Raw genomic sequence first — 25,475 nt, forward strand, 5'->3', positions numbered from 1 at the left:
CATGCCCTCTAATAAAACTGCTGGCTGCACAAATAAGTTCTGGTCTGCCCCATAGCCGGAAAGGGTTAGGTTTCAGGTTTCAGCTTCACCAGGAAATGTGCACCAGGAAATGGACCTGCTTTCCAGCCCTTGGCTTCTGTTCCTACAACGCCAGATAGGAATGGAAAGATTGCTTGCACCCATGATCTGATCATGGATCTTCTCATGAATGAGGGTGCAAACCTGGTGTGTCTCACCAAAGCCTGACTGGGCCTCTCAGAAACCTGCCATCCCAGATTTCAGGTCCTGGTTGAAGTAATTTATTTTCATTATTTTAGTTTTTAGTTTTACTTACGGGACTTATACAGTGACTCTAGCCATCTCATAACTTAAAAGTTAGTTAAAATATATCCTTGCCTCCCCCTCCCCCACAACAAGGCACCAGACCAAAACATCATGAACACTCAACCCTCCCATCCTAGTCAGTGCTTGGAGGAAGAGCCCACCAGAAGGCTCACTGCAGTGCAAGTGAGCTGCAGTTGCTGTATCTGGGTCCTCCTGGGCCGTGGGGCAGCTGGGGAGGGTAACTGATTGGGCCCCCGGATGGTCGGTTAGTCTCTCTGGCAGAGGGAGAGGCATCTCCTGCCTTGGAGGGGATGGGGGGATCCCCTCTTTAATTAGGGGGTTGCTGTCCTCGGCCCAACAGCTTTCAGCTGGTCCCCGATCTCCCCTTTGCTGAAGGAGGGAATGGATGACCCCGATCCATTTCAATCCAGTTTCATGTGGGATTGAGGTTCTCATCCCTGCGGTATCCTTCTGAGCACATCAGGTGCTGGCCTCTGTAGGTAAATACAGGTGTAGCCTATATTTCAGCTGCCCCGGAGCCTGGTTCCTTGAGGCAGTGTTTCTCCGTGACCCGTCAAAAGCGCGGACGACAAAAGCGCGATCGACAAAATCGCGCCTTTGACGTCATCACAGCGCGACGAAAAAGATTGAAAAATTCACATAAAAATTAATAAAAATTAAATTAAAGCAAGCCGATTCACATAAAGGTAAGGGTTAGGGTTAGGGTTAGGGTTAGGGTTAGGGTAAGGGTAAGGGTTAGGGTTAGCTTTAGAGCGTTAGCGTTAGGGTTAGGATAAGGGTTAGCGTTACGTTTTTCGTTACTTTAACGGTTAGGTTTAGGGTTAGGTTTAGGGTTAGGTTAAGAGTTAGGGTTAGGGTTAGGTTTAGGGTTAGGTTTGGGGGGGTTAGGGGAAGGTTTTAGCTTTATTTTTACATTTTTTCGATCTTTTTCGTCGCGCTGTGATGACGTCACAGCGCACTTTTGTCGAGCGCGATTTTGTCCTACGCGCTTTTGTGGTGGAACCGTGTTTCTCAACCTTGGCCACTTGAAGATGTCCGGACTTCAACTCCCAGAATTCCCCAGCCAGCGAATGCTGGCTGGGGAATTCTGGGAGTTGAAGTCCGGACATCTTCAAGTGGCCAAGGTTGAGAAACACTGCCTCGAGGGATGGTCTGTCTCCTGTGGGGTCCGCCAGCTGATTCAGCTTGATGTGGCCTGGTCTCCTTCAGTTGGGAGTCTGTCTGTGGGACAGGGCCTCCCTCTGCAACATGGCCCAGGTGCCCTTCTTGCCTTTGGGAGCTCTGGGTCTCCCCCTGGCTCAGGCTTAGGGGGTGAGAGGAAGCCCCCTTTGGATCATGTGGGCTCAGTATTTCATTCCTTCCTGATTTTCATCATCGTCCTCATCTTTTTTCCTTTGTTTTGACCTGCTGCTGTAGACCAAAGCAGAGGAGTTAAAAGTCAAATGCTCTTTTAAACACATAAAAAGAAACACGCTCTTTTTCCAGTTATGTGCTGCAGAGGAAGAAAATTCTGAAAACAAAATGTTAATTAGGCCTCTTTTGTAGTTATTCATACAATTGTGGTGTTTCTTCCTGAACACAGCAATTTAGATAACAGTGCTGCATCTTAGCCATTTAAGAATGGGAGGGCTGGGGACTTCTCTGCAGGACCTCTGAGTCCCTTAAATCCCGAGTTTCTCACACAGAGAAAGCCCCAACTCACTGGAGCCATGCTGGCAGGATAAAATAAGGCATCTTCTCTAACCAGCAATTGGATTGAAAAACACTTTAATAGGAATGAGTTTTTAGCCCTGAAATAGTTGTATGTAACTTGCAGAAGTGATAAAAAAGGGAGATGAGCCCCCATGCATTTGTTGCAGCCAGCTTGAGAATTGTCACTGCTGTTCCTTTTTATTTAAAATGATTTAACAAAAATTGAAAATCATACCATCTGTCCTTTTATGTTTAGAAGGAAGCTGGCAACAGGATTTCTTAATAAAACCTGCAATGGGATGCCCAAAAGATACCAGCTGTGTGAAGTGCAGGTAAGAGAGATAAGGGAGATAAGGGAAATTCCACTCTCAGGGTAGATGGCCTTGAAGATGCCAGCGCTTGCACGAACTGGATTCCAAACTTCTCTGTTCTTTCTCATGTGTCTATTCCCCCTTCCCAATTCCCCTCCATAAAGGTATACATCTTTATTGCCAATTTGTCTGGTTCCCCCCCACTCCCATGTCCCCAATTGATGGAAGAATGCCAGCAAGAAGCCAAGTTGAAGGTGTTGGATCTGACATTCCCTATTTTCTACTTAGTTGTAACTTTGGTGATTAAACAAATGGTCATGTGTCAAAGATTACCTGTACTAACACTTCCCTATTTAGAGACTTTGTTTGGCTTTTGACTGGAAGGTGTGGATTCTTTGAAGCTACAGAACACACAAGCTGAGAAATCTCTTGCATCCCCTCCCCCCCTTTAATTGTGATGCACAGGCTTGGTTTTGAAGGCAGGTGGGCAGCGTGAGGAGCCGTCAGGGCAGTGGCTCCCTGGGCCTCACCCGGTATTCTCTTCCTTCCAGCAGTGTCCTCCAAGTGGAAGGAGCTTCCGGGAGGAGCAGTGCTCCTCATTCAACTCTCGGGTCTACAATGGGCACACCTTTCACTGGAAACCTTTGTATCCAGGTAAGCAAGTGGCGGGTTTTGATCTTTGCAACAAGAAGCATTGTTAAAATGAACAAGGCTCTTTCCTGCTCTAAGAAAAAGGAAAATCTGTGCAAGATGCCATGTGTTTTGTTATCTTATTTGTTTATTTTAAGGATTTATATAGCTATCCATTTTGTAAAATACCACCACAACAGCAAAATAGTAAGACGAAACAGGCACCTGATCTCACATCTCCATCCATTCTTCTTTGCAAGCCCTGGCTCCAACCTGCTGTCCAAGCACCTGGTAGGAAAGGTGCTTTCAGGAAGACGAAGTGGGTGGACGCTGCCAATTCTCCAGGGGAAGAGTGTCCACAGGGCAGTGGTAGCTAAAGAGAATAGGGCTTTCTTGGGGCCCTTAGATGAGAATGTTTAAGGGAAGGAAGTGGAGCAGGCCCACCCCATCCAATCTGGAGGAATTGCCAGTATCCTCAGGGAAGTCTGCAGGGGGTTTGCAATAAAACTGGCTCCGGGCCATTCATTAATAAGCAAACCTTTGAATTGCACCAGGAAAGAATCTCATACAGCAGTGATGCCACCTGGGCAAACCAAGAGGTGCCCAGTACTGCACCAGCTGCCACATTCTGGACCAGGTGGGAGGTCTTAAAGGGTGGAACAACAACACATGAGAGTCCATGAGGAAGGCCTCCCAGTCCAGGAACAGGTCAAGTCGACACGGGATGTCTCTGTGCAGAGGCTTCAGTCACAGTTGCTACCTTAAAAGGGAGCAGCAAGAGACCCAGCTCTGCAGTATCCCACATTAATCTAGAAACCCAGGGTTAGACCTCTACCATACACGATCCCTGGCTGGAACTAAACCCCCCCTCCCAGAAAGGAGGAGAACCCTTGCAAAGCACTGCCTGACTTCACAGCTGGTCAAGAAGGTAGCAATGGTCAATGGTACTGAAAGCTGTCCAGAGATCCCGTGTCAGCGTTCCAAGTAACGCATCTAAAGAAATCAGAAATCAGAACCAATTTTGTTGTATTTAAGTACAATAACAATAACAATAGCAATGAAGGCAGTCTTAAATGGTAGACTGAGCTTAATCCCAACTGCAGGGGCCCCAGATAATCCACCTCATTGAGGGCTTCCTGGAGTTGAAAGCTAACCACTCTCTTCCTCACCTTAATCCTGGACAGGAAATAGTGGGGACTCAGTGGAAGTTGTCCAATATAGTAAGGTCGAAAGATGGTTCTTGAGGAGGAGATGAGCCCCCACAACCCCCCTTCAAGGTGGGCACAACCACTCCTTCCTGCAAAAAGACATTGGCTGCCACTTGGACCCAACTACAGTATCCTCCTCGGGGGCCTTGACCAACCAGGGAGGGTATGTGTCCAGCACATAGGTGACTGAGGTCACAGCCCTGAGGACCTTGCCACAATCTGTAAGGATATGTGGGAAAGACCTTGGGAGACTGAGATGTTCCCTAGAAAACAGACCACATAGCCTGCAGCTGGAGAGGCCAAAGGGCCAAAAGAGACCCTCCCTTAGTTGCCCGGACTGTAAAGGAGACAGCAGGAGAAAAGTACTTTCAAGCATTCATTATTCTGTTTATGTAGCTTTAAAATAAACTAGAATTACCTCATCTGGCTGTTTCTTGTCTGGTTACCTGGCAAGGCTGACAGGATTGACTGATGCAAAGTCCTCCTACTTACGTTTTCCATGTATCAGACTCAAAGGAGCTTTTATAACACTGAGTGATTATATATATATATATATATATATATATATATATATATATATATATATATATATATATATATATATATATATATATATATATATATATATATATATATATATATATATATATATATATATATATATATATATATATATATATATATATATATATATATATATGTAATTGCCCTGACTCTTTAGCACCTCCGTGTCTCCCTTCAGATGACTATGTCCACATCTCCAGCAAGCCCTGTGATCTCCACTGCACCACCACTGACGGGCAGAGGCAGCTGATGGTCCTGGCCCGAGATGGCACCTCCTGCAAAACCTCTTCGTTCCTAGGGGTGTGCGTGTCTGGAAAATGTGAGGTTGTTAAGTGTTTTGGTTGCCCTCTTGCCCGCAGAATTCTTGCAGCTGCTCCGGCCGCCTCTCAAGGCACTCTTTCTTCTGCTGCTTCTAGCCCATCGGATGCGATGGGGTTCTGTTCTCCCCCCACGCCCTGGATAAATGCGGGGTCTGTCAAGGGAACGGCAGCAGTTGCACTCACGTAACTGGGAGCTACCGGAAGGGAAATGCTCCGCTTGGTAAGGCAAGAGGGGGCCTTGAGGACAGCCTTGGCCCTGAGCAAGTTCAGCCTTGGGTAGGGAAGCCAAGCGGTGGGAGGGTCCCCTCCCCTCCTTCTGGTGATTCTAGCCATCCCTGGTGATTTGCTTCTTCCTCATCCATGGGCTGTTCTGCAGGATACTCTTTGGTGACTCACATCCCTGCTGGAGCAACAGATATCCAGATAGTCGAACGGAAGAAGTCTGCTGATGTTTTGGGTTTGTATTATACTTGGGACAATAACCAGTGAAACCCTGATGTCTTGCGTTGTTAGGAAGCAAAGTATTTTCATTTTGTAATCTAAATCTACAGCCTACCCTGGCTTCATGATTGTAACAATTCCAAATTCACCCTGCCTGCTTGCTTGACATTTGTCTTGTTTCTGTGGCTTTTTCTCTTTTCTCTTACCTTCTCTTTTCTCCTCAAAAAAATAAACTGCCTCCCAACTTCCTCTTGCTAACACTGATCACGATGCCCTGGTCACGAAGCAGATTCTCACAGTGGGCTGGGTAGTTGGGGTGTTATTTCATTCAGGCCTGACCAGTGGCTTTTACACAGAGTAGCATTGAAGAGTCTGTGACCAGGGCAGAAAGGAAAGTGGGTGTTATTTCAATAACTCCTACCGTACAAATTGTGGCCTCTCGTTTGGATTTTGCAGCCATTGCAGATGAAGGTGGCTCTTACTTCTTCAATGGGGATTACAGAGTAGACATCCCCCAAAACTTCAATATTGCAGGGACTGTCTTCAAATACAGAAGACCCATGGACATTTTTGAGACCGGCATAGAATATATTGTTGCACAAGGGCCTACCAATCAGGGCTTAAATGTCATGGTAAGTTTTGTTTCTTGGAACATATGAATACCTTTCAGTGCATGAATGTCGCCCATCTTGTTACCAGTATGTAAACAAAGAAAATACATTGTAAAATCATAAAGTTGGAAGATACTCCAGAGATGTTCTTGCCCAAACACCCAGCGATGGCAGCTTTAGAAAGAAAGTTGTTTCACTGTTTAATAGCTTTCACAGTCAGGAAATTTCTCCTTAATTTGATTTTGGATCCCTCTCTCTGTAAAGCTTCCACAGACCAATTCTTCTCTTACATGCTTGCATTCCGCAGAATAAATCCAACTTCTCTTCCCTCGGAGGGTACTTGAGGCATCAGAGGATGGTTATCATGTCTCCCTTTAGCTCTCTTTAGATTAAACATACCCAGTTTCTTTACCTATTCTTCATAGGATTTAATCCTTGTCATCATTCCTGAGCCCATGTTCCAGAATCCTTCTTGAATTGTGGGGTCCAGCATAGTTGGGGCTGTCAGTACCTTCAAAGGGAGGCTGTTCCCTAGGGAAGGCATGGCTCCTAGGATTCACCAAGTCACCCTTGTTGACTGAGGAGACCCAAAACATGTTTTTGCCACTGGATCTGGTACAATGGGTGGAAGCCCTGCGGGAGAGACAGTTTGGCACAGCTTGTGATGGCCTAGGTAGTTATGACTCATGTAACACCCTTGCCAAGGAAACTGAGGGTCACACTCCATAAGGGATGCGGTGTCAACTTTCTGTTGGGGTGTCTTTGAAAGGCCTCCCCCCTGTGTAACAGCCTGCCCTGGTATCTGGATCCCTCCCCTTATATTATTCCTTCAGAGACTGGGATAAACCTGGCTCTTCAGAGGAGCTCTGGCAGACCAAGGAAAGGTGGGGTATTAATTACTATAATTGACTGCTTGGTATAGTTTTACTCTCTGTGGCTGTAACCACTCACAGTCAGTAGGACAGCAGTGATATATAAACCTGATCAAAACTAAGTAATCAGCCCAAAAGCCTTTAACAGATCTTGCCTTGAGGAGGAGCAGCACTCAGGGACCCCTCAAGTACCCCCAGGATGCACCTTAGGTTTCTGGAAAGTGTGCAGAGAATTAATCCCCCACCTTTCCTTGGTCCTTCAGTTCTATGGTCTGTAATCCTTCTTGTGCCAAGTGGACTTTGTGAAAGGGCCGAGGACAAGATAGGTTCACCTGAAGGCCTGCCCAGGTCCTCTCAAGGGTGGGGAGACATTACAGTGTAGACATTCTCCCTGATAAGCCTGTCATTCTGCCTCTCCCAGTGATGAGAGAGAGGATTGGCTTTGGGGTCTGTGGCTTTTGGGGCCTTTGAGCTCCTGCCTTAAGAGCTGTGTCCCCTCCCTTGCTTTACATAACAAGGATGTGGCATTCCCCCCCCCCTTTCCTTCAGGTTTGGAACCAAAATGGTAAAAACCCATCAATTACATACGAATACATCCTGCAGACAAGACCTTATTTGAAAAAGCTGCCGCCACTTTACTACGGCTTCTCTGAATCAAATAGCGAAGAAAAAACTGAGTATGAAGGAGGATTCCTTTGGGCGCTCACTCAGCTCAATGCCAGCCTGCTGGCCACCGTCTCCCAAGAAAGGGGCCATCTGGAGAAGCTGCTCTTTGGCCGGCAAGGGCGAGGGGACAACCTGAAGCTGAGCAAGATGCAGCAGACCAATGAAGTTTACCCCAGGACCCCTCTTGAGTACGGCCCTCCCCTCCCGAGCAAACCCTCCATAGGTGAGTAACCCACACCTGAGGACAGCCTTCTTCTTGTCGAGGTCCTGCCTGGTGGCCGCTGAAGGTCTTGCGAGAAAGGCCTTTTTCCAGCAAGACCTTCAAGCTGCCCTTTTCATTTCCATGGCAGTAAATTTCTGTGAGCTCTCAAGCTGGATGGCCTTTGAGAAGGGAATTCAAGTGACAGCATCCCACCCAAATGCCTGTCCAGCCTTCACTTGGACAAACAAACAGGGACTTTTAGAGCTTTGGAAACTGTTTGGATTGATGTGGCCAAAAGTGTATTTGCCTTCCTTGCCACCATATTGTACAGCTGGCAATTCATTTTGCCATCTACTACTGTTCCAAGGTTTTCATGAATCGAGGCCAAGGGTTTGATTTCTGTTTTCTAGTGGAAAATATTCAACATTGTTCTGTTTCTTTCAATTCATTTCTTGAAGGTGGTGTTTCTCAGCCATGGTCACTTTGTGTCTGGACTTTCAGAATTTCCCAACTAGCATGAAACTCTGCTCTAAGCTATCCAGATTGCTTTGAATTCTGTTCTGTCTTTTCCGGTATTAACCCAATCACTCAATTTATATATCTGACAAGTATTCCCTCCATCTCCTTATCCAAATGATTAATGCTTGAAAAGTAGCCCTGAGCCCTGGATCATCTCGCTGGATGCCTCTGCTCAGATTGATGAGAAACAATGGATAAGACTCTACAGTTGTTGAGCCATCCATTCAATTATCATGCCATCCAAATCTTATTTATTTTTCTTGCTAATCAACATGCAGAAATACAAAGAGGAGTCAGACAGGGCTGTATTTGTCTCTGCTATTGTTTAATATCTACTCTGAGTCAATTTTCAATGAAGCCATGGAAAACATCGATACTGGCCTCAAAGTTCAGATCAACAATTTAAGATATACGGTACTGTTATACAGTTCTGCTTGCCAATAAGCACGAAGACCTTCAGCTCCTCATCAACAGAATCTCAGAAATATCTGAAAAATATGGCTTGAAGCTGAACACCTCAAAAACCAAGATCATGGTCATCAGCAAACAACCCATTAACTTACCACTGATAAATTCAGAACGAATACCACTAGAAAAAGTTGAAGGGATCGTGTACCTTGGTTTTAATTTACATAAAAGCTGAGACATGACCAGTGAAGTAAAGACAAGGATAGGGAAAGCTCAAACAGCATTCTTCAAAATGGAAAAGGTCTCCTGCAGTCATGACATAAGCCTAAGATTGAAAATGAAGCTTGTCAGATGTTACATCTTGTTTCTGAAGAGAAGGCGTGGGAGGAGTAACCAATGGGTATTAACCCAGCCCTCTTGCCTATAGGAGACTGAGGTAATTTTTTGAAGCCACACCTACGGCTCTCATTTGACTTCCCCAGATTAACCTCAGTCTCCGGCCTGAAAGGAGTGTTACTCTGACTCTCCCTTCTTTTCGTAGACTTAGGAGTTTTCTTTTCCGCTACATTGTTCAACAACAAAGGATTACCTGAAGAAATCTTCTCTCCGTCTCAACACTCCTCTGCTGTGCTCCACGTCGCTGATCCAAGCTTCGTGCTTGCCAGCATGTGCGCATGCGCTCCGTGCGACCGGCTGGTCGCGTAAGAGAGGTGGAAGCCCCCAAAATCGCAGGGGCGTTAAGAGAGGCTGCGTGGCATCCGGAAGAGCCAAGGAGGACCTGCAGGGACCGAGGATCCATCAAGGATCATTCCAGCGTTCCCCAGCTGCGTGAAGAAGCCTGGGCTGCAGCAGCGGTCGCCATCTTTGCCGTCGCCATTTTGGGAGCACGTGGGTGAGCGCGTGACCAGCGTTTCCCCTACAGACGCCGAAAGCACTCACAAGGCACCAGGAAGCCAGAAGAGGCTTCCTTTAGGCTCTACCCCGCCGGTGATCCGGGAGGTATTCCAGGTCTGTGCCTGCCGGCAGCTGAGGCCACAAACCAGCAGCAGAAGATCAGAGAAGCGGATCCAAGCCTCGAGGGCTAGAATCTACCTTTGCAGCCGGCTTCAGAAAGGAGGAGGTTGGCAACCGTAAGTAATGGCGGAGGCGACTAGGAGCAGGGATGCCAGGCCCAGGGCCCCAGGGGGTGTGGGCCCAGACAAAAGAACCTCCAGGGGCGTTTCCCCGGTTCTCAGGGGGAGATCCCCAATGAGGAGGGACAAGGCCAGGGCCCCCAAGAAGGCAGCCCCCAGGAAGGAGGCCAGGATGACCAGGGCCTCGGCCAGGGAGTTCAGGGCGACCATCAGCCCTTCCCCTTTCAGATCACGATCCTCCCGCAGGCATCCAGCCCGGGTTGAGGCCTGGGCAGCATCTCCAGCCTCACCAAGGGGCTCCCATAGGGGGCACAGTTCTCAATCGCCCCCCCTTTCATCTGCTCCTCCAGCGGAGTCGAGAGTGGATCCCTTTGGGCGCAGGGCCACCAGTCCAGCCAGGCCTCGCTTGGCTCCTCTATCCCCTGAACCCAGGGAATTTCTCCAGCCTCCAGAGCTCCAGCCTGCCCTGCCTGATATCACTAACAGCTTCCAGGACATGCTGGCTAGGGCATTGGCCCAGGTAATGGCCTCTAGTTTAAACCAGAATCCTCAGAGCTCCAGGAGCAGGGCCCCACAGGAGCCTCTCAGGGGACAGCAAGAACGCCCCAGTACTTCAGCTGCCAGGGAAGCCAGGTCTCCCTCCCCTTCCACGGCTAGCGAGGCTTCCGACCTGGAGGAGGGAGAATTGAAGGATGTGGGGTTCTCAGAGGATAAGGATCCCCAGGTAGAGGATGATTCCATGGTAGCGGGCCTCTTTCCCCCGTCCTTATTCAGTTCCTTGCTTTGCAAGGCATCGGCCACAGCAGATCTGGATCTCCTACCAGATCCTAAGGCTGTAGCTGAGACATCTGGGGTTGGAAAGGTAAAAGGAAGAAGGGGCCCTTCCATAGACCTCCCGTGGCTAAGGAGGAGATTCCCACGCCAGAAATGTTCATGGAGGTGCTCAAGTCCCAGTGGGTAAAGCCAGGGTCCTTCCCCACTCCAGGGGGAAATGAGAGAAAGTTTTACAATCTTAATCAGACCTTTGCCCAAGCTCTCCAGGTACCTGAGGTGGACAATCCAGTGGCCACCCCAATGTTCCCTCTAATTTTTTTTCAGTGTGAGCGGAAAAGTACAGTGTGTGAGCGGCACAGTTTCATGCCTGAGCACCTAAGAGAGCCACAGTTTGAACTGCTGTCGCGTCTGCTGGACATTTGCGCAACATTCCAAGCGTCAAGCGCCAATTGCGAGCGAGGTTTGAACCCGATGAATGCCAGGCATGAAAAGTGCCACTCAAACACTATACTTTTCCGCTCACCCTGGAAAAAAAAAAGGCTCTCTGCTCAGCTTTTACATTGTTAGATTGGCTAGAGAGAGACATGGCACCAACAGGGTCCTGGGTCCTGGCATTTTGCAGGCAACCTGTCCTCTCATATTCTTTGGAATGCAACCCATCACGTGTGAATTAGATTTTGCCAATTATCCTATTAAAAGATAATCCTATTATTCTAAAATACGACTCTCAATATTAAAAACTGTAAATATTTGATGCTGATAAATAATAGCAGTAATTGTTATTTAGTATGAGTAAAATCAGTATTGATATATCAATATAATATCTATCAAAATTGACAATAAACACTAAAATAACAATACAAATATATAATGTGAAATATAAATGTAATAAATATAATATATAAATGCAACATAAATGTAATAAAATAATTTATCATGAAACTCTCCCCCTTTAAAGTAGTAAGATCAATTAAATAGTCTAGCAAGTTTGGACAATATGCTATATGTTATGTTACTTAAGAATATATATACCTCAGAGTCAGATACAACATCCACATCATTTCCAACTGAGTCAATAAAATCATATGCCATGCCAAAACTATTTTAAATAAAGATATGAAATTAATCAAGTATTGCATTTATTTTTCAAAATGAATGTACATTTTTTTATTATTTAAGTTTTGTACCCTATCTTTTCTAACGTTAACTTTAAAAAGATGTTACATCAGACTACAATACAAGTAATTAAATGAAGACTAAAATAAGTGTTTTGGCATATTGAGCTTTTTATATTTCTTTCTAATATTTCTTCCTTAGTTGAGAACTTCCTCCTCAGCTTACTTACGCATTAACTGTTTGTTGCTTTTATGGTTTATTCATTCACTGCTCCATCTTCAGTTTTTTTCACAGGGGGAGGGCTTCCTTCCTTCCTTCCCTCCCTCCCTCCACTCCTTTGGCCACCAATTCTCTCTCTCTCTCTCTCTCTCTCTCTCTCTCTCTCTCTCTCTCTCTCTCTCTCTCTCTCTCTCACACACACACACACACACACACACACACACACACACACACACACGTTATTTGGGGGGGTTGAATTACTCCGCCTCACTGCGCAAAGTCGGCTCAGCATGTGTTCGGCTCCCACTTACGCCGAATCAAATCCGCGGCCGGCGGGACCAAGGCAGGGGTTGCATTTCAAAGCCGCCAGTCCTCTTGCTTCTTCTCCTTCACCAGCAAAGCTCCCGCTGGCTTCCCGGCCCATGGCTTTGGCGTTTCTCCCTCCACGCGGAGCCCCTGAGCTGGCTCCCGCGTTATCCCTCCCCCTTCCTCCTCTGCCGTGCTTTTCAGGCCGCGGGAGCTAGTAGGAAAGTGGCCGAGCCCTCCGCCACTTTCCTACTAGCTCCCGCGGCCTCAAAAGCATGGCAGAGGAGAAAGGGGGAGGGATAACGCGGGAGCCAGCTCAGGGGCTCCGCGTGGAGGGAGAAATGCCAAAGCCATGGGCCGGGAAGCCAGCGGGAGCTTTGCTGGTGAAGGAGAAGAAGCAAGAGGACTGGCGGCTCATCAAAACAAGTCTGGGGAGGTCCTTTGCGGGCGGCCTGTTCTAGCCGCCTGCAAAGGACTTCCCCACGTTTGCTTTGGTAGAAATCTCTGCGCGGCAGTTAGAAACTTCTGCGCGGGGATTTCTTTCCATGTGTGCAGCCGCGCACGCGCGCACCTTAGAGGGAACAGTGGGCCACCCTAGCTTCATCCTCAGCGGTTATCACAGGAGACACTGCCAACTGTCTCAAGGCGGAGGACAAGAAGGCAGACATTGTTCTGCGCAAGACATTCCAGGCCATCATCTGGACCATCAGGGCGGCCGCCTCAGCTTCCTTCTTCAACAGGTCCACGGTTCTGTGGTTGGAGCAGCTGAGGAACAGGACTCCGGCCTCAGAGGTTCGCCTGCTGCAAGACATATCCAAGATGCTGGCGGCAATGCAGTTCTCAGCGCACGCCACTCTGGACGCGGTAAAGTATGCGTCTTAGGCTATGTCTTCCTCGGTTGCTTCTGGGCGCCTGCTCTGGTTACGCCACTGGCAGGCAGAGTCCTGGATGAAGTGGCACCTAACGGGCAGACTACACCGGGGAGAAGCTGTTTGGGATGGCGCTGGATCCTATCCTCGTGGAGGATAAGAACAAGCGGAAGGTCTTCCCAACAACGACCAGACTCTCGGACTTCTGCCATGCGCCATACCCCAGGAGGACTGCATACAGACCACCCGACGGGGACAACCAGAACCAGAGGTACCAGAACCCCAGGTTCCACAGCCAGGGGAATAGACAATTCCAGAGGGACAGATTCAGGGGCCAACAGCAAGGCAAGCGGCCCTTTCGAGGAGAAGGCGGTCGCCCCTTCCGCAGGTTCAAGTAATCCATCCCTGGATCACCCCATTGGCGGTCACCCAAGACATTCACTAAGGTTCTAGCAGCGGCCGCTGGTCATCTACGCTCCCTCCCAGTCCGTTTGTTCTGTTATCTAGACGACATCCTCGTCTTAGCCAGATCACCAGAGTCAGCTGAACAGGACTTGGGGACCACCATCAACACCCTCAGGGCCCTGGGTTTCTCCATCAACCTGGAGAAGAGTCACCTGGTACCAACCACCAGGCTCCTTCATCTAGGGTCCATCATTGATTCAGTAGTGGGGGAGGTTTTTCTGTCCCAGGATCGCAAGGACAGCATTGTTAAGATGATCCATGAGGTTCGCAAATTACGCTCTGTCCCTGTAGTTCTTCTTTCCTGGGGAAGTTCATCTCGTGCATATGGATCGTGCCGTGGGCTCGACTACACGCCAGGGAGCTCCAGTGGTTCCTGCTACCCCACCAGAGAGCCGGGACGAGCGACGCCTCCTTCAGGATCCGAGTGTCCCCCCAGGTGCTGCTATCGTTTCGTTGGTGGCTGTCCCCAGCCCTGAACAGGGGATGCCTGGAGCATCCGGACCCGTAGTGGCTTCATCTGATCATCTGGCGTTTGAGCGGGAACAATTAAGGGAGGCCCATTTTTCCAAAAGTGTCATCAGGACAGTAGAGGCATCCAGAAGGCAGTCCACCACCCACATCTACAACGCTTCCTGGGTGGCCTTCGCAGACTGGTGCCGAGCTCTGGGCCTCCAACTAGCTTCGGCCTCAGTTCCACAAGTCCTGGACTTCCTCCAGGAGGGCCATGAGAAGGGTGTGGCCACCAGTACTCTTAGGCGACAGGTCTCCTCCCTCTCCACGGTTTTGGGGGGGGTGAATGCCCCCTCTTGTCCCAACATCCGGTGCTGAAACGCTTCCTCAAGGGGGCAGCGAATCTGAAACCCTCAGTGGTCCATCGATTCCCCACCTGGGACCTTCCCATGGTCCTCCAGGCCTTGACGGAAGCACCGTTCAAACCTTTGAGGGAAATTTCCCTCCAATTGCTGACCCTTAAGGTCGGTTTCCTGGTCGGCATCACCTCAGCCAGGAGAGTCTCTGAGATCAACGCTCTCTCCAGCAGGGCGGATCTCTGCACCTTCTTAGATAACAGGGTCATCCTCAGGCTTGACCCCGCCTTCATGCCCAAGGTTAACTCCCCCTTTCACAGGGATCTAGAAATCATCCTACCGGATTTCTGTCCCCATCCCTCCGGGGAGAGGGAGACATCCTGGCACAAGCTGGATGTCAGAAGAGCCTTGCGCATATACCTTAAGCGCACGGCCCCCTTTAGGCGTCCGGAGGCCCTCTTCGTGTCTTACCAACCTTCCTCCTGGGGAACTAAGGTCTCTCCGGCCACTATCAGAAGATGGATTAGAGTGGCCATTTCTCAGGCCTATAGGGTACGAGGACTCCAGGTCCCAGAGGGCATCACAGCACACTCCACCAGAAGTGCAGCCACCTCAGCAGCCTGGTCCACCCAGGCCCCCATAGAGGAGATCTGCCGGGCGGCCGCCTGGGCCTCTCCTTCTCCCTTTATCAAACATCAAACAACAGACTAGACGCCTTGCGGAGGCTGCCTTCGGCAGGAGGGTACTGTGGGGAGTCCTGGACTCTCCAGGGGGCTCAGGCCCATCTAATCCCTCCCAGGACATCTAGCTTTGGTATGTCCCATTGGTTACTCCTCCCACGCCTCCTCTTCGGAAACTGGCAGTTGGACTTACCTGAATTGCATGTTTAGAAGAAAGGTGTGGGAGGAGTCACTTCCCCCCCCCCCCGTACTGGGCACCCTGCGCCTAGGGGGCCTGAGCGAGTCCAGGTTCAGGTATAACGGTTAGGAAGGATATGTGTTGGCTGTTCTTATTTGTCCTTCCTTTCAGATTCTGCTACGATCCATTGGTTAATCTGGGGAAGTCAGAGGAGGACCATAGGTGTGGCTTCAAAAGATTACCTCAGTCTCCTATAGGCAAGAGGGCTGGGTTAATACCCATTGGTTACTCCTCCCACGCCTTTCTTCTAAACATGCAGTTCAGGTAAGTCCAACTGCCATTTTATCCTGCTCTACAGAGTAGAAAGTTAGTCTCGGACAGAAAACCTCTTGAAGAAACTAGAAGCATTTGAAATGTGGATTTACAGATGGCTATTACATATAAGCTGGGTTGACAAAATCACAAATGAGATGATAAACTGCCTCAGAAGATCATCAAAACCATTAAAAAGTGAAAGTTAGAATATTTTGGACATGTGATGTGACGCCCAGATAAATACCGCATCCTTCACTTAATCCTCCAGGGAAAGATTGAAGGCAAAGGAGGTCCAGGCAGAAGAAGAACATCATGGCTTCAAAACCTAGGGGTCTGGTTTGAAGAAACTCAGCAGGATTTTTTCATGTGGCTGTTGACAAAAATAGGATTGCCAACATCTGATGGTGGATATGGCACAAGAAGAAGAATCAACATGTCATCAAAGCAAGAGTTGGAGGGGACCAAGTAAAGTGGTCCAATTAAAAATGAAGACTACAGTATATAATGATAGAGCCACAGAATGCAATGAAAGGGACCTTGGAGATTAGGGCTCCCACCACTCCCCAGTACAGCATTTCTAAAGCATCTTCAATAATATCTGCCAAAATGAATTGAAGCAAGAGGGACTCCACCTCTCCTGACAAGACACTATGCTCCATTGCTGAATGTCTCTTATCACTTAGATAAGAGCAGGCCAGGGATGCTTTGCAAGTTGACATATTCCTCCTATCTCCAATTGAAATCTGCTTCCTCATAACTTTGCACAATATACTTCAAAATGTTAAGGGATCTGGAGCCTAACTATATGATGAATGGTTGACTGAACTAGGTATTTCTAGTCCAATTAAGAGAAGGATTAGGGGTTACATGATTCACAGTTCTACTTTATCAAGATCCTCTTGAATTTTGAGCTATCTTTTAAACTGTTTTTGTTGTTCCTTTATTTGTGACATCTGCAAATATAATCTTGTTTTCTAAACCCTCATTATTATAAATATGTTGAAGTACACAGGGCCTAAAACATAGCCCTGCAATATACTAAGTTTTGATGTACTCTCATTGATAATTGTGTTAATTTTCCATGTGTTGATTTGATTTGATTTGATTTGATTAGGGAACTAAAACATACAATGAACGGCTGCAGGAACTGGGCATAGCTAGTCTAGTGAAGAGAAGGACCGGGGAGACATGAGATCAGTCTTCCAATGTTTGAGGGGCTGCCAGAAAGAGGAGGGGGTCAAGCTATTCTCCAAAGCATCTGAAGGCCAGACAAGGAACAATGGATAGAAACTGATCAAGGAGAGAAACAACCTAGAAATAAGGAGAAATTTTCTGACAGTGAGAACGATCAACCCAAGGAACAGAAGTTGCCTTCAGAGGTTTGTGGGAGCTTCATCCCTGGAAGCTTTCAAGAAAAGACCGGACTGCCCTCTGTCTGAAATGATATAGGGTCTCCTGCTTGGGGGGGGGTTGGATTAGATGACCTACAAAGTCCCTTCCAACTCTGTTAAGCTGTTAATATCACATATGCGTCTTTAGGTGGCTTAGAGTAAAATAGATAAAATGTGTACTAGAAAAATAAAAACATGTGGCAGTCAAGCATCTTGAACATGACCATCAACAAAGCCAAGAAGTGGGCTCTTTCATACACCCAGATACCCACATCTTTGCACAAAACTACATTTCAATGATATTTTAAAGGACCATCAGGGTCAGATCTAGTCTGGTGTCAGAATAACAGACCTAGAAGGGACCTTGGAGCTCTTCTAGTCGAACCCCCTGATCAAGCAAGAGACACTAGACCACTTGAGACAATGGGATGATGTTTTAAAGCGCAGTGGTCATGGCAGAAGAGGGCCTCTTTCTGGGCCCTGCCAGCTGACACTCTTTTACTGATGATGCCCAAGATATGCCTCTCCTACTAGAGCAGACAGGATGGATAGAAGCAGTAGAAAAAAGACCATCCAGACCTAAGCCATGAAAAAGCTTTAAAGTTGACAACCAGAATCTTGAATTGTACCCAGAAGCACACCGGGAGTAGTTTATGGAGCAGGACCTGAAGTTCCATATATTCCTCAAGAGCAGCCCACATAGAGTAATCCTAGTGGGAGGGGTCTAAGGCATGAGCAGACTCTCCCCACTCTCCAGGCCAGGAACAGGCACATCTGATGCACAACTGGAAATTGCACACAAAGCCCTCCTAGCCAAAGCTGGGTCCAGGTGGATCCCCAGATTGTGTGCCACCCCATCCTGAACCAAAGATGGAAGGTTTCCGGTGCCTCAGTGTTGCCTGGGTGAGCCAAAGCCTCTTGCATCCCATCCAGGCCTCTACAGTTCTGGCATTCCTTGGGAGTCTGCTCACTACTTTTTTTAAGGGCGTTGAAGTTGGATCTTCTGAGCCTGGGGGGAGATATGAGCAGTTCTCCTTTCTCTAGGACCCTAAGAAAAGAGAATTGCTTCCTTGCAAAAATCCTACGGCATTTCCAGGGGTTGCAATAAGATTTGGGAGAATCAGTCTCCTTGTTTTTCATCAGCCTCCTACAAAATAAAGCCAACCAAGGCCACGGAAGAACATTTTGGGACCTTGCCATTTTGGCTGAGTTGGTTTTCCAACAGATGTGCAAGTAGTTGAATTTGTCTGTTATTATTGTGTCTTCCTTCCACAAACATTTGGAAATTAATCCAGAAGGACTTTCTCCAGATCATCTGCCTAGTTTGGCAATCTCTAACTCTGCTCTAATAATGTTCTGCTCCCTTCCATTCCTACCCAGATGTTCTGGCTGGACCCTCAGATTCCTGGTCTCAGTGCATTTCCTTCATATGTAACACCATACTTCCTTCTCTTCCGTGTGACCTCTTCCTTTTGAACAAAGTGCATTCTTCGGCTCCTGCCTTCCATGTCTCCCCCCCCCGCTTCTCCCCCATATTCTGGGCAGCTCCCTGGAATCCTTGGGCCCTTTCTTTTCTTACACTCAAGTGGCCATTGCCCAGGGCCTCCATGGCTTGTGCAGCCCTCCAAATTCCTTGTATGTCACCTCATTCCAGAAGAATCTTTGCTGTCTAGTTCAGGAAAGGGACACAGTATTCCTTGTTAAAAAAAATAACAACCTTGATCCTTTACCCATTTCATCAATCTATTGGTGCAATATTTAGCAAGCATGTTTGCCATCCTAATGGCTACTATAGTATAGCAAACAACAATCACATTCTTCATTGGAGCAAATTATGGACACCTTTTTCACCTGCATGCATTTCTATCAATTTTGGCATGCTTTGTTATACTCTTAAAACAGTCTGAAGAGTTTAAATGAAAAAGTTTCTGCTGTTTGTGTTGTTCCCATATTGTGTAAGAAACAGAGCCCTCTGCTGTTAAATTTTCTTCCAAATCTGAATGAGTCACATTGAAGTTACTGGGTCAAATTGGGCCGTGTCCAGAATGCCAGGTTTTCTGGACCAAGCAACTCTAGATTATCAAGTTTTATTTTTACAGCAAAACTATGGGATTTAGTGTGTGAACCCAACATTATCTCTCAGCCTCAGAAGTCTCCATCTACATTATGGAATTATAAAAATTGGATTTACAATCCTTATCTCAAGGGTTTTCTGGATTATCACAGTAGAACATTGGGAGTCTGAGCAGAACTGACATTTTCCATTTCATTTTTTGAATTTGCCCAATTGTTCACTTCAGTTACCTTTGATTCCCCCCCCCCTTTCATTCCAGAATCAAACACAACTAAAACCAATTATAAGGTGGAAGGAAATGGAAGCGAACTGGACTCCCTTCTCCCTTCCCAAGAGATCCTTTCAGAAAATGCAATCCTCCACAGCTTTGGGGATAAGAGATCAGATTCGAAAGAATCCATCTGGAATAAGACCCTGAATAGTATCTTTTCTCCAGTGAAACCTATCAACACCTTTGGGCCTGAAATAGACGGTCTTTATGTTGATTATGATGACAGTGATGAGCTGCTGGCTTATGTGGCTAATGGCACTTTTATGGAGCTGACCCACGAGGAAGCCAGCAACGCATCTTCAGAGATCCAGCTTTCCAACGCTACTATTTCTTCTGCCATGGGGAACAGAACCCAGAAGACGAGGTAAGGAACAGAGGACGCTTCTTGGCAAGTGAAATTTTGCTCTGATGTTGCTTCTAATGCATTTCAAGATGAAGGCCCGTATAGTAAGTTGGAAGTATACTGTTAGTTAAACAAAAAGAAATTGAGCTGCCTTCCAAAATAACCATGTGTAAAAAGAGGAAGTTGTTGCGCATTTGCCTCAATGGAAACTCACTTCTTTAAGTGAAGACCTTTTCTGTCCTCACAGCATCCTTCCCTCCAGAGAGGCAGAAATCATGGTGTGTGAGAATGGCCTTGAAGGAAGAGAGAAGAGGGAATGATCAGACAAGCAAGGCAGGAGTCCCAAGTGGTCAGAGAAAGAAGCTTAGAAAGGAAACTGATAGACTTGCATGATTCTATTAATGTAGTTTTACAAAAAGTAGAATTGTCTTATCTGGTCATGTTCCCAGTCTAGCTTACCTAGGAGGTTTGACCTAGGAGAGACTTGTCTTAATACGTATAGGGCATGCCCTCCTTTTCTCCTGGAAGAGGAGGAAAGGACTCCGAGACCTCAAAAGTACTAAACATGGGGATCTGGCAGGAAGAGCTATTGGGCTGATGCTTGCTGAGTCCAGCTCAAAAATCTTTGAACTTTACATAATTTCTCTTCTACCCCACCTTCATTTCATTCTATTTCTCCTTTTCTTTTTCCTTCCTTTCTTGGAGCACTATCCGTTTCCTCTTTTTTCCTGTTCTATTCCTACAAGAAGGAGGAAGGAGACATATGTAGGCTTGAGCGTGTAAATATTTAGTCCCAAAGGTGCTTTTTGCTTCTCATCCAAGAAGCTTCTTCAGCTATGACAGGATAGTGGGGAATGAATAAACAGTTAATGTGCAGTTGGTGTATGAAATGATAACCTCTATGTGTAGATATTATTAGTAGATTAAATTTACATATGAAATGCCTTCTTTTATAGGCAGTTAATTTGGTTTAAGACAGAACTGGCAACCATTAGTTAACAAGTTTGGGCGATTGAACATTGCACAGGATTCATATGTTTTGTTTTTCTCTTTCTTTCTTTCTTTTTTAAATTTATTTTTTTATTCTCTTACACACCATTTTAAGTATACATTCACATAATTGTTTTTCTCTTTCTTTGTTTGAAGAGGAACTTCTTAAATTTAGGATCAATTTCCTTTTGGTAATTATGGTAATTTTGAAAATAAATGAAAAATGCAGGAAAACAACCAAGCTCAGAGAGCACTAAGGACCCCTTAAGTGAAAAATGTATTATACAGATTACAATCAGGTGTTTAATATCAAAACTTTCTTCAAATAAAAAGGAAGAAAGATATACTGCTATTAATGATTTTTCTGGTTTTATGCTGGAACAGAGAAAACAGAGCAGGAAGGTTCTTTTGATAGGGGGTTCATTTGGAATTGAAGCTCTTTCAGTCCCAGATAACAGGAGCCTGAACCAGAATCTGGGTTTTGCATCCCGGCCCTTTTAAGCCCTCCTTCAGAAGATGGACACAGTTCCTAAGACATTTGGAGTATGAAGGAGAAGGCTTGCTCTGCAAACCCCAACAGCAAGGCTGGCAGGGACATTGCAGGTGAGACTCAGCTAGGCCAGGCGAATTTCCAAGTCCAGCACTCCGGCAGCCTGCATTGCAACCGAGTCAGACCCGGAGAGCACAGAACATGAGGAATCCAAACGTGGCACAAATTGTGGCTACACTGATGTTGGCTTGAAATTGGGAGCCAATTATCAGTCATTTTCCAACCCAACTCAGAATGCAACTTGACTTTGAAAGGGCTACTGTCATTCATTCCAAGTTCCCATCTGCCTTCTTGAGTTCTCCTATCCAGTTGAGGAGGAAGTGAGCATTTTGTGGCTCTGTGTGTCACAGAGCTCAGCCCCTGGTGGTCTGTGGTACAGGAACATGACCTTGTCTGGCTCATGTGTGGCGGCCCTAAGACCTCAGTAGCAAATTAAAAGGGCGGTTTTATATCACAGCCCTGTAACCAGAACCAAAGAGGGTGTGGTGTCTTCTATGACCTCTTTATGTCAGACCAAGTTCAGACACACATCATAAGACTAGTGTCTTCACTCCTAAAACTTGCTTACTTTTATTTTGTTGGTTTTGTTGGTGGTGTAACATATTCTGTGAACTCATATAAGCCTTGCATTAGTTCATGATTCAGTGCCTGCCCCATAGTCACCCAGCTGGCTTTCATGCCTAAAGGACATGAAACCCCTACATCAAAGATGCCCATCTACCACCATTTCCATATCTATCAATCTAGAAACAAATCTCTTTCTTAACTCAAATAGCAATAGTCATAGCCCTTAGACTTATATACCGCTTCATAGTGCTTTACAACCCTCCCTAAGCAGTTTATAGAGTCAGCCTCTTGCCTCCAACAATCTAGGTCCTCATTTACCCACCTCAGAAGGAATGAAGGCCGAGTCAACCTTGAGCCTGGTGAGATTCAATCTGCCAATTTGCAGGCAACCAGCAGTCAGCCGAAGGAGCCTTCAGTACTGCACTCTAACCACTGCGCCACCGTGGCTCTTAAATACTTATTTATTTGTCAACATGTACAAGGTTACAGGTATTAGTATAGACATGGGCATTTTCACATGAGTGGTACAAATAGATAGATATAAATATGTATAGCATGGCCATGAACACATAAAATGACTACATATCAATGGGGACAGTAGGACAGGGACGATGGGCACATTGGTGCGCTTATGCACACTACCTTAGGGAGCTCTTAGGAAAAGGATATAAAGGATGTTATATATGGAACTAATAGAAAAGATATATGAAACAATAGATATAGTTATATAAGATTTATATGTACAGACAAAGGAAACACAATGGATACGTAAAAGATATAAAATGTGTTGCAAATATAATATGATTGTATAAACAACAACAACAAAAGGGAAACATGTGAGGTCCACGGTTGACAGTTTAAAGTTAAAGATATGGGGGTTTGAGGAAGTAACAACGGAATCAGGTAGAGTATTCCAGGCATTGACCACTTGATTGCTGAAGTTGCATTTTCTGCAATCAAGTTTGGAGCGGTTTACATTAAGTTTGGATCTATTGTGAGCTCATGTATTGTTGCTGTTGATGCTGAAGTAGTCATTGACAGGTAGGACATTGTAGCAGATAATTTTGTGTAATTGGGGATACCATCATTGTGATTATCTAAGTAAGGGAGTATATTGAAACAAAAGTCAATCATGCTGGAAAAGGGTTTTTTTATTTGTAGTCTATAAATTGAGTTTAAACTGTTGCAGAAGATATCAAGGCAGTTGTTGAGTCTAGTGTTGTTAATTACTAGTTGATCTAGTTCCAGATTAGTAACAGCATTGTACAAGGTTGCGTGTATGAGTTCAGATGTACATTCATTTATGGTCCAATTAATAAGAGGTAGATTGAGGTCTCTAAGAAAGATAGGAGGGTGTGGGCAGGAGGCTGCCCACGTTAGTAGTGAGGTTAGGCTGCCCACGTTAGTAGTGAGGTTAGCTTGTTCACATGTTTGAGGTCATAATCAGGGGCTCTGTAACATAAGAAGCAAAATGTGGTATTTAATGACAGCTCGCAGACAATGGTCTCAGGAAGAGCAAGTTCCTATGTAACTTGGATATTTTTTAGATTTAGAGACTTTTTATAGACGATAGCAACACCACCCCCTCTACGATTTTCACGATCGGACCGGTAAACATGATAGTGCAATGACTCCTCTCCTAACTTGAGAAAGTAAAGACTCTTAAGTAATAATATATCCCACATGGTTATCATAAACATCCCCCCCAGAGATGTTGGGACCTTCAGTTTCCTGGTGCCAGGAAACCAGTTGTAAAGTTGTAAAACTCAGATGTAACTAATGATTTAACTCCGAGGCTCCCCAACTCCCATTTGAATGGCAGTATCACTTTTAGGGATCTGACAGATAGTCTCTTACTGTGGTAATGGAGTCTGGGAGGGATGTATTCAACCACGTCTCGTAGACAAATATAATGTTGAATAAAGCCATATTTAGTAAGAGAAGGCATTTTGTTTGCAAGTCTTCTTGCGTTAAGTAGCTTGCATTTGAGGTCTATAGTGGTGGGTCTTGAGAAAGTAAGGGGCGTGTATACCTAGTTTTGGATGGTGGGGTTGTTGAAATGTGGGCTGTAGGACTTATTTTTGATACACTCAGCTTGGTAGTCAATGTATAAATTAGTCTCTCCTAGATCTTGACGTCTTTTAAGTTCTGTGCAGAGTTCATGGGAGAGTTCACAACAAAGTGCCCTTTTGTTCCCTACTCCTTGGTGCCGGCAAGTTGCCAAGCTGAAGCTGATGGTTTGATAAGGCTGCCTCCCCTTGACAGGGACATTAGTCCTGTAAAACAAATGGAAAGACACAACATAAAAGAGAAACAAGGTAGAAATACAGTTAGAGTATGGTACTATTTCGGTTTGTTAGGATACTGGTTGTGGAAATGTTTGAGAAGTTTGGCCTCTTTTAATGTGCTTAAGGTCCACCCATTCAGTTTCTGAAGGAAGCAAGTCCTTCCAAATACTGATGTTTTCCTTGGTGTCTATGGGAGTCTAAGATATTCTTAATTTCAAAATGCGGGGGTGGTTAGGGCAGCTCAGGCATGGGTGCAAAGTCTCATCCTTAGTCATTTTGAAAGGGATGAATCTGGTGCTGCTATGTTATTATAGCAGCACCAGCTATAGCAGAGTTATTATAGGCCACCTCAGCAAACAGGAAGAGGTCTGTCCAATTGTGCTGTTGGTAATTTATGTAGCAACTCAGGTACTGTTCTAGGTCCTCATTTCTAGTATGTTCACACCATCCATTTATTTGAGGATGATGACTGGAACTGAGCCCTTGGGATGTCAGATTTTAACTACCAAATGACAGGCAGGCAGCAAAAGGAGCCTGCAGTACAGTTGGAAGGGCTCATCTCCTAACTTAAGAAAGTGAAGACCCTTGAAACGGAGTATTTCAAAAGGAACCTTTTATTAAGAAGCATGGAAACTATTGAAATCAAAGCAACGTCTGAATCCTCTTACGCAATGCAAGTAGAATTAAAGCAGTAGACACCCCTCCCATTTGTTAGAATGCAGATTCTATCCAATACACAGGTGTGAAGATGTTTCCTTTATCAACTGCCCTAAGAGCCAAATAAACATACATTCCCATGGCTATCTTCCATTACACAGTAAAGTGCTATGTCCCAGATGGCCATCATAAACATTCCTCCAAAAGATGATGGGATCTCAGGCATTTCGGCATCAGGAAACCAGTTATAAAATATCAGTTGTCACAGGCACTGCCAATAAATTGACTCCAAGGGCCCCCTCCTCCCAATTGAATGGCAGTATCACTTTTAGGGATCTGACAACTGCATTCTGACCACTGCACCACCACAGCTCTTAAAATAGGTTTTCCACGCTTTACTTGTTTCCACCTAGTTTATCTTGCCAAGTCCAAATATGACACAAGAATATGGTTTTGATGGGACCCCCTTATTTCATAGGAAAAGCAACATACTGTATGTCAAGAATAAACTTGCTTGTAGAAAGATGCATCAACCTGATGGCAACACAAATGTTGAAATTATCTGAATCAAAGGATGAATTAACTAACTTGCTAGGATTTTGCTGCAGATTATGAAACAAGTCAGAAGTGGTATGATGCCATGTTTGTGATGGGACCAGACCCAAGGTGCAGATTATGCAGAGAGGCCTCAGAG

General features: G+C 46.0%; 1 protein-coding gene across 6 annotated transcripts in view; it reads left to right on the plus strand.

Moving 5' to 3' along the window:
• Positions 1 to 25,475, plus strand: part of ADAMTSL2 (ADAMTS like 2) — a 69,144-nt gene that overhangs the window by 19,620 nt on the left and 24,049 nt on the right. For 2 of the 6 annotated variants that reach the window (XM_087704472.1, XM_014073245.2), the window contains exons 4-11: positions 2,294 to 2,369; positions 2,900 to 3,002; positions 4,929 to 5,074; positions 5,167 to 5,290; positions 5,447 to 5,527; positions 5,968 to 6,143; positions 7,544 to 7,883; positions 19,375 to 19,750. In XM_087704472.1, the coding sequence (XP_087560598.1) occupies positions 2,294 to 2,369; positions 2,900 to 3,002; positions 4,929 to 5,074; positions 5,167 to 5,290; positions 5,447 to 5,527; positions 5,968 to 6,143; positions 7,544 to 7,883; positions 19,375 to 19,750 (1,422 nt within the window). The remainder of the gene's footprint in view (positions 1 to 2,293; positions 2,370 to 2,899; positions 3,003 to 4,928; positions 5,075 to 5,166; positions 5,291 to 5,446; positions 5,528 to 5,967; positions 6,144 to 7,543; positions 7,884 to 19,374; positions 19,751 to 25,475) is intronic. The other 4 variants (XM_087704471.1, XM_087704470.1, XM_087704473.1 and 1 more) reach the window with 4 other exon arrangements.

Source organism: Thamnophis sirtalis, unplaced genomic scaffold, assembly GCF_051295495.1.
Source record: "Thamnophis sirtalis isolate CommonGarterSnake01/CBP01778 unplaced genomic scaffold, rThaSir2_p1.2 scaffold_2, whole genome shotgun sequence".
NCBI lineage: Eukaryota > Metazoa > Chordata > Lepidosauria > Squamata > Natricidae > Thamnophis > Thamnophis sirtalis.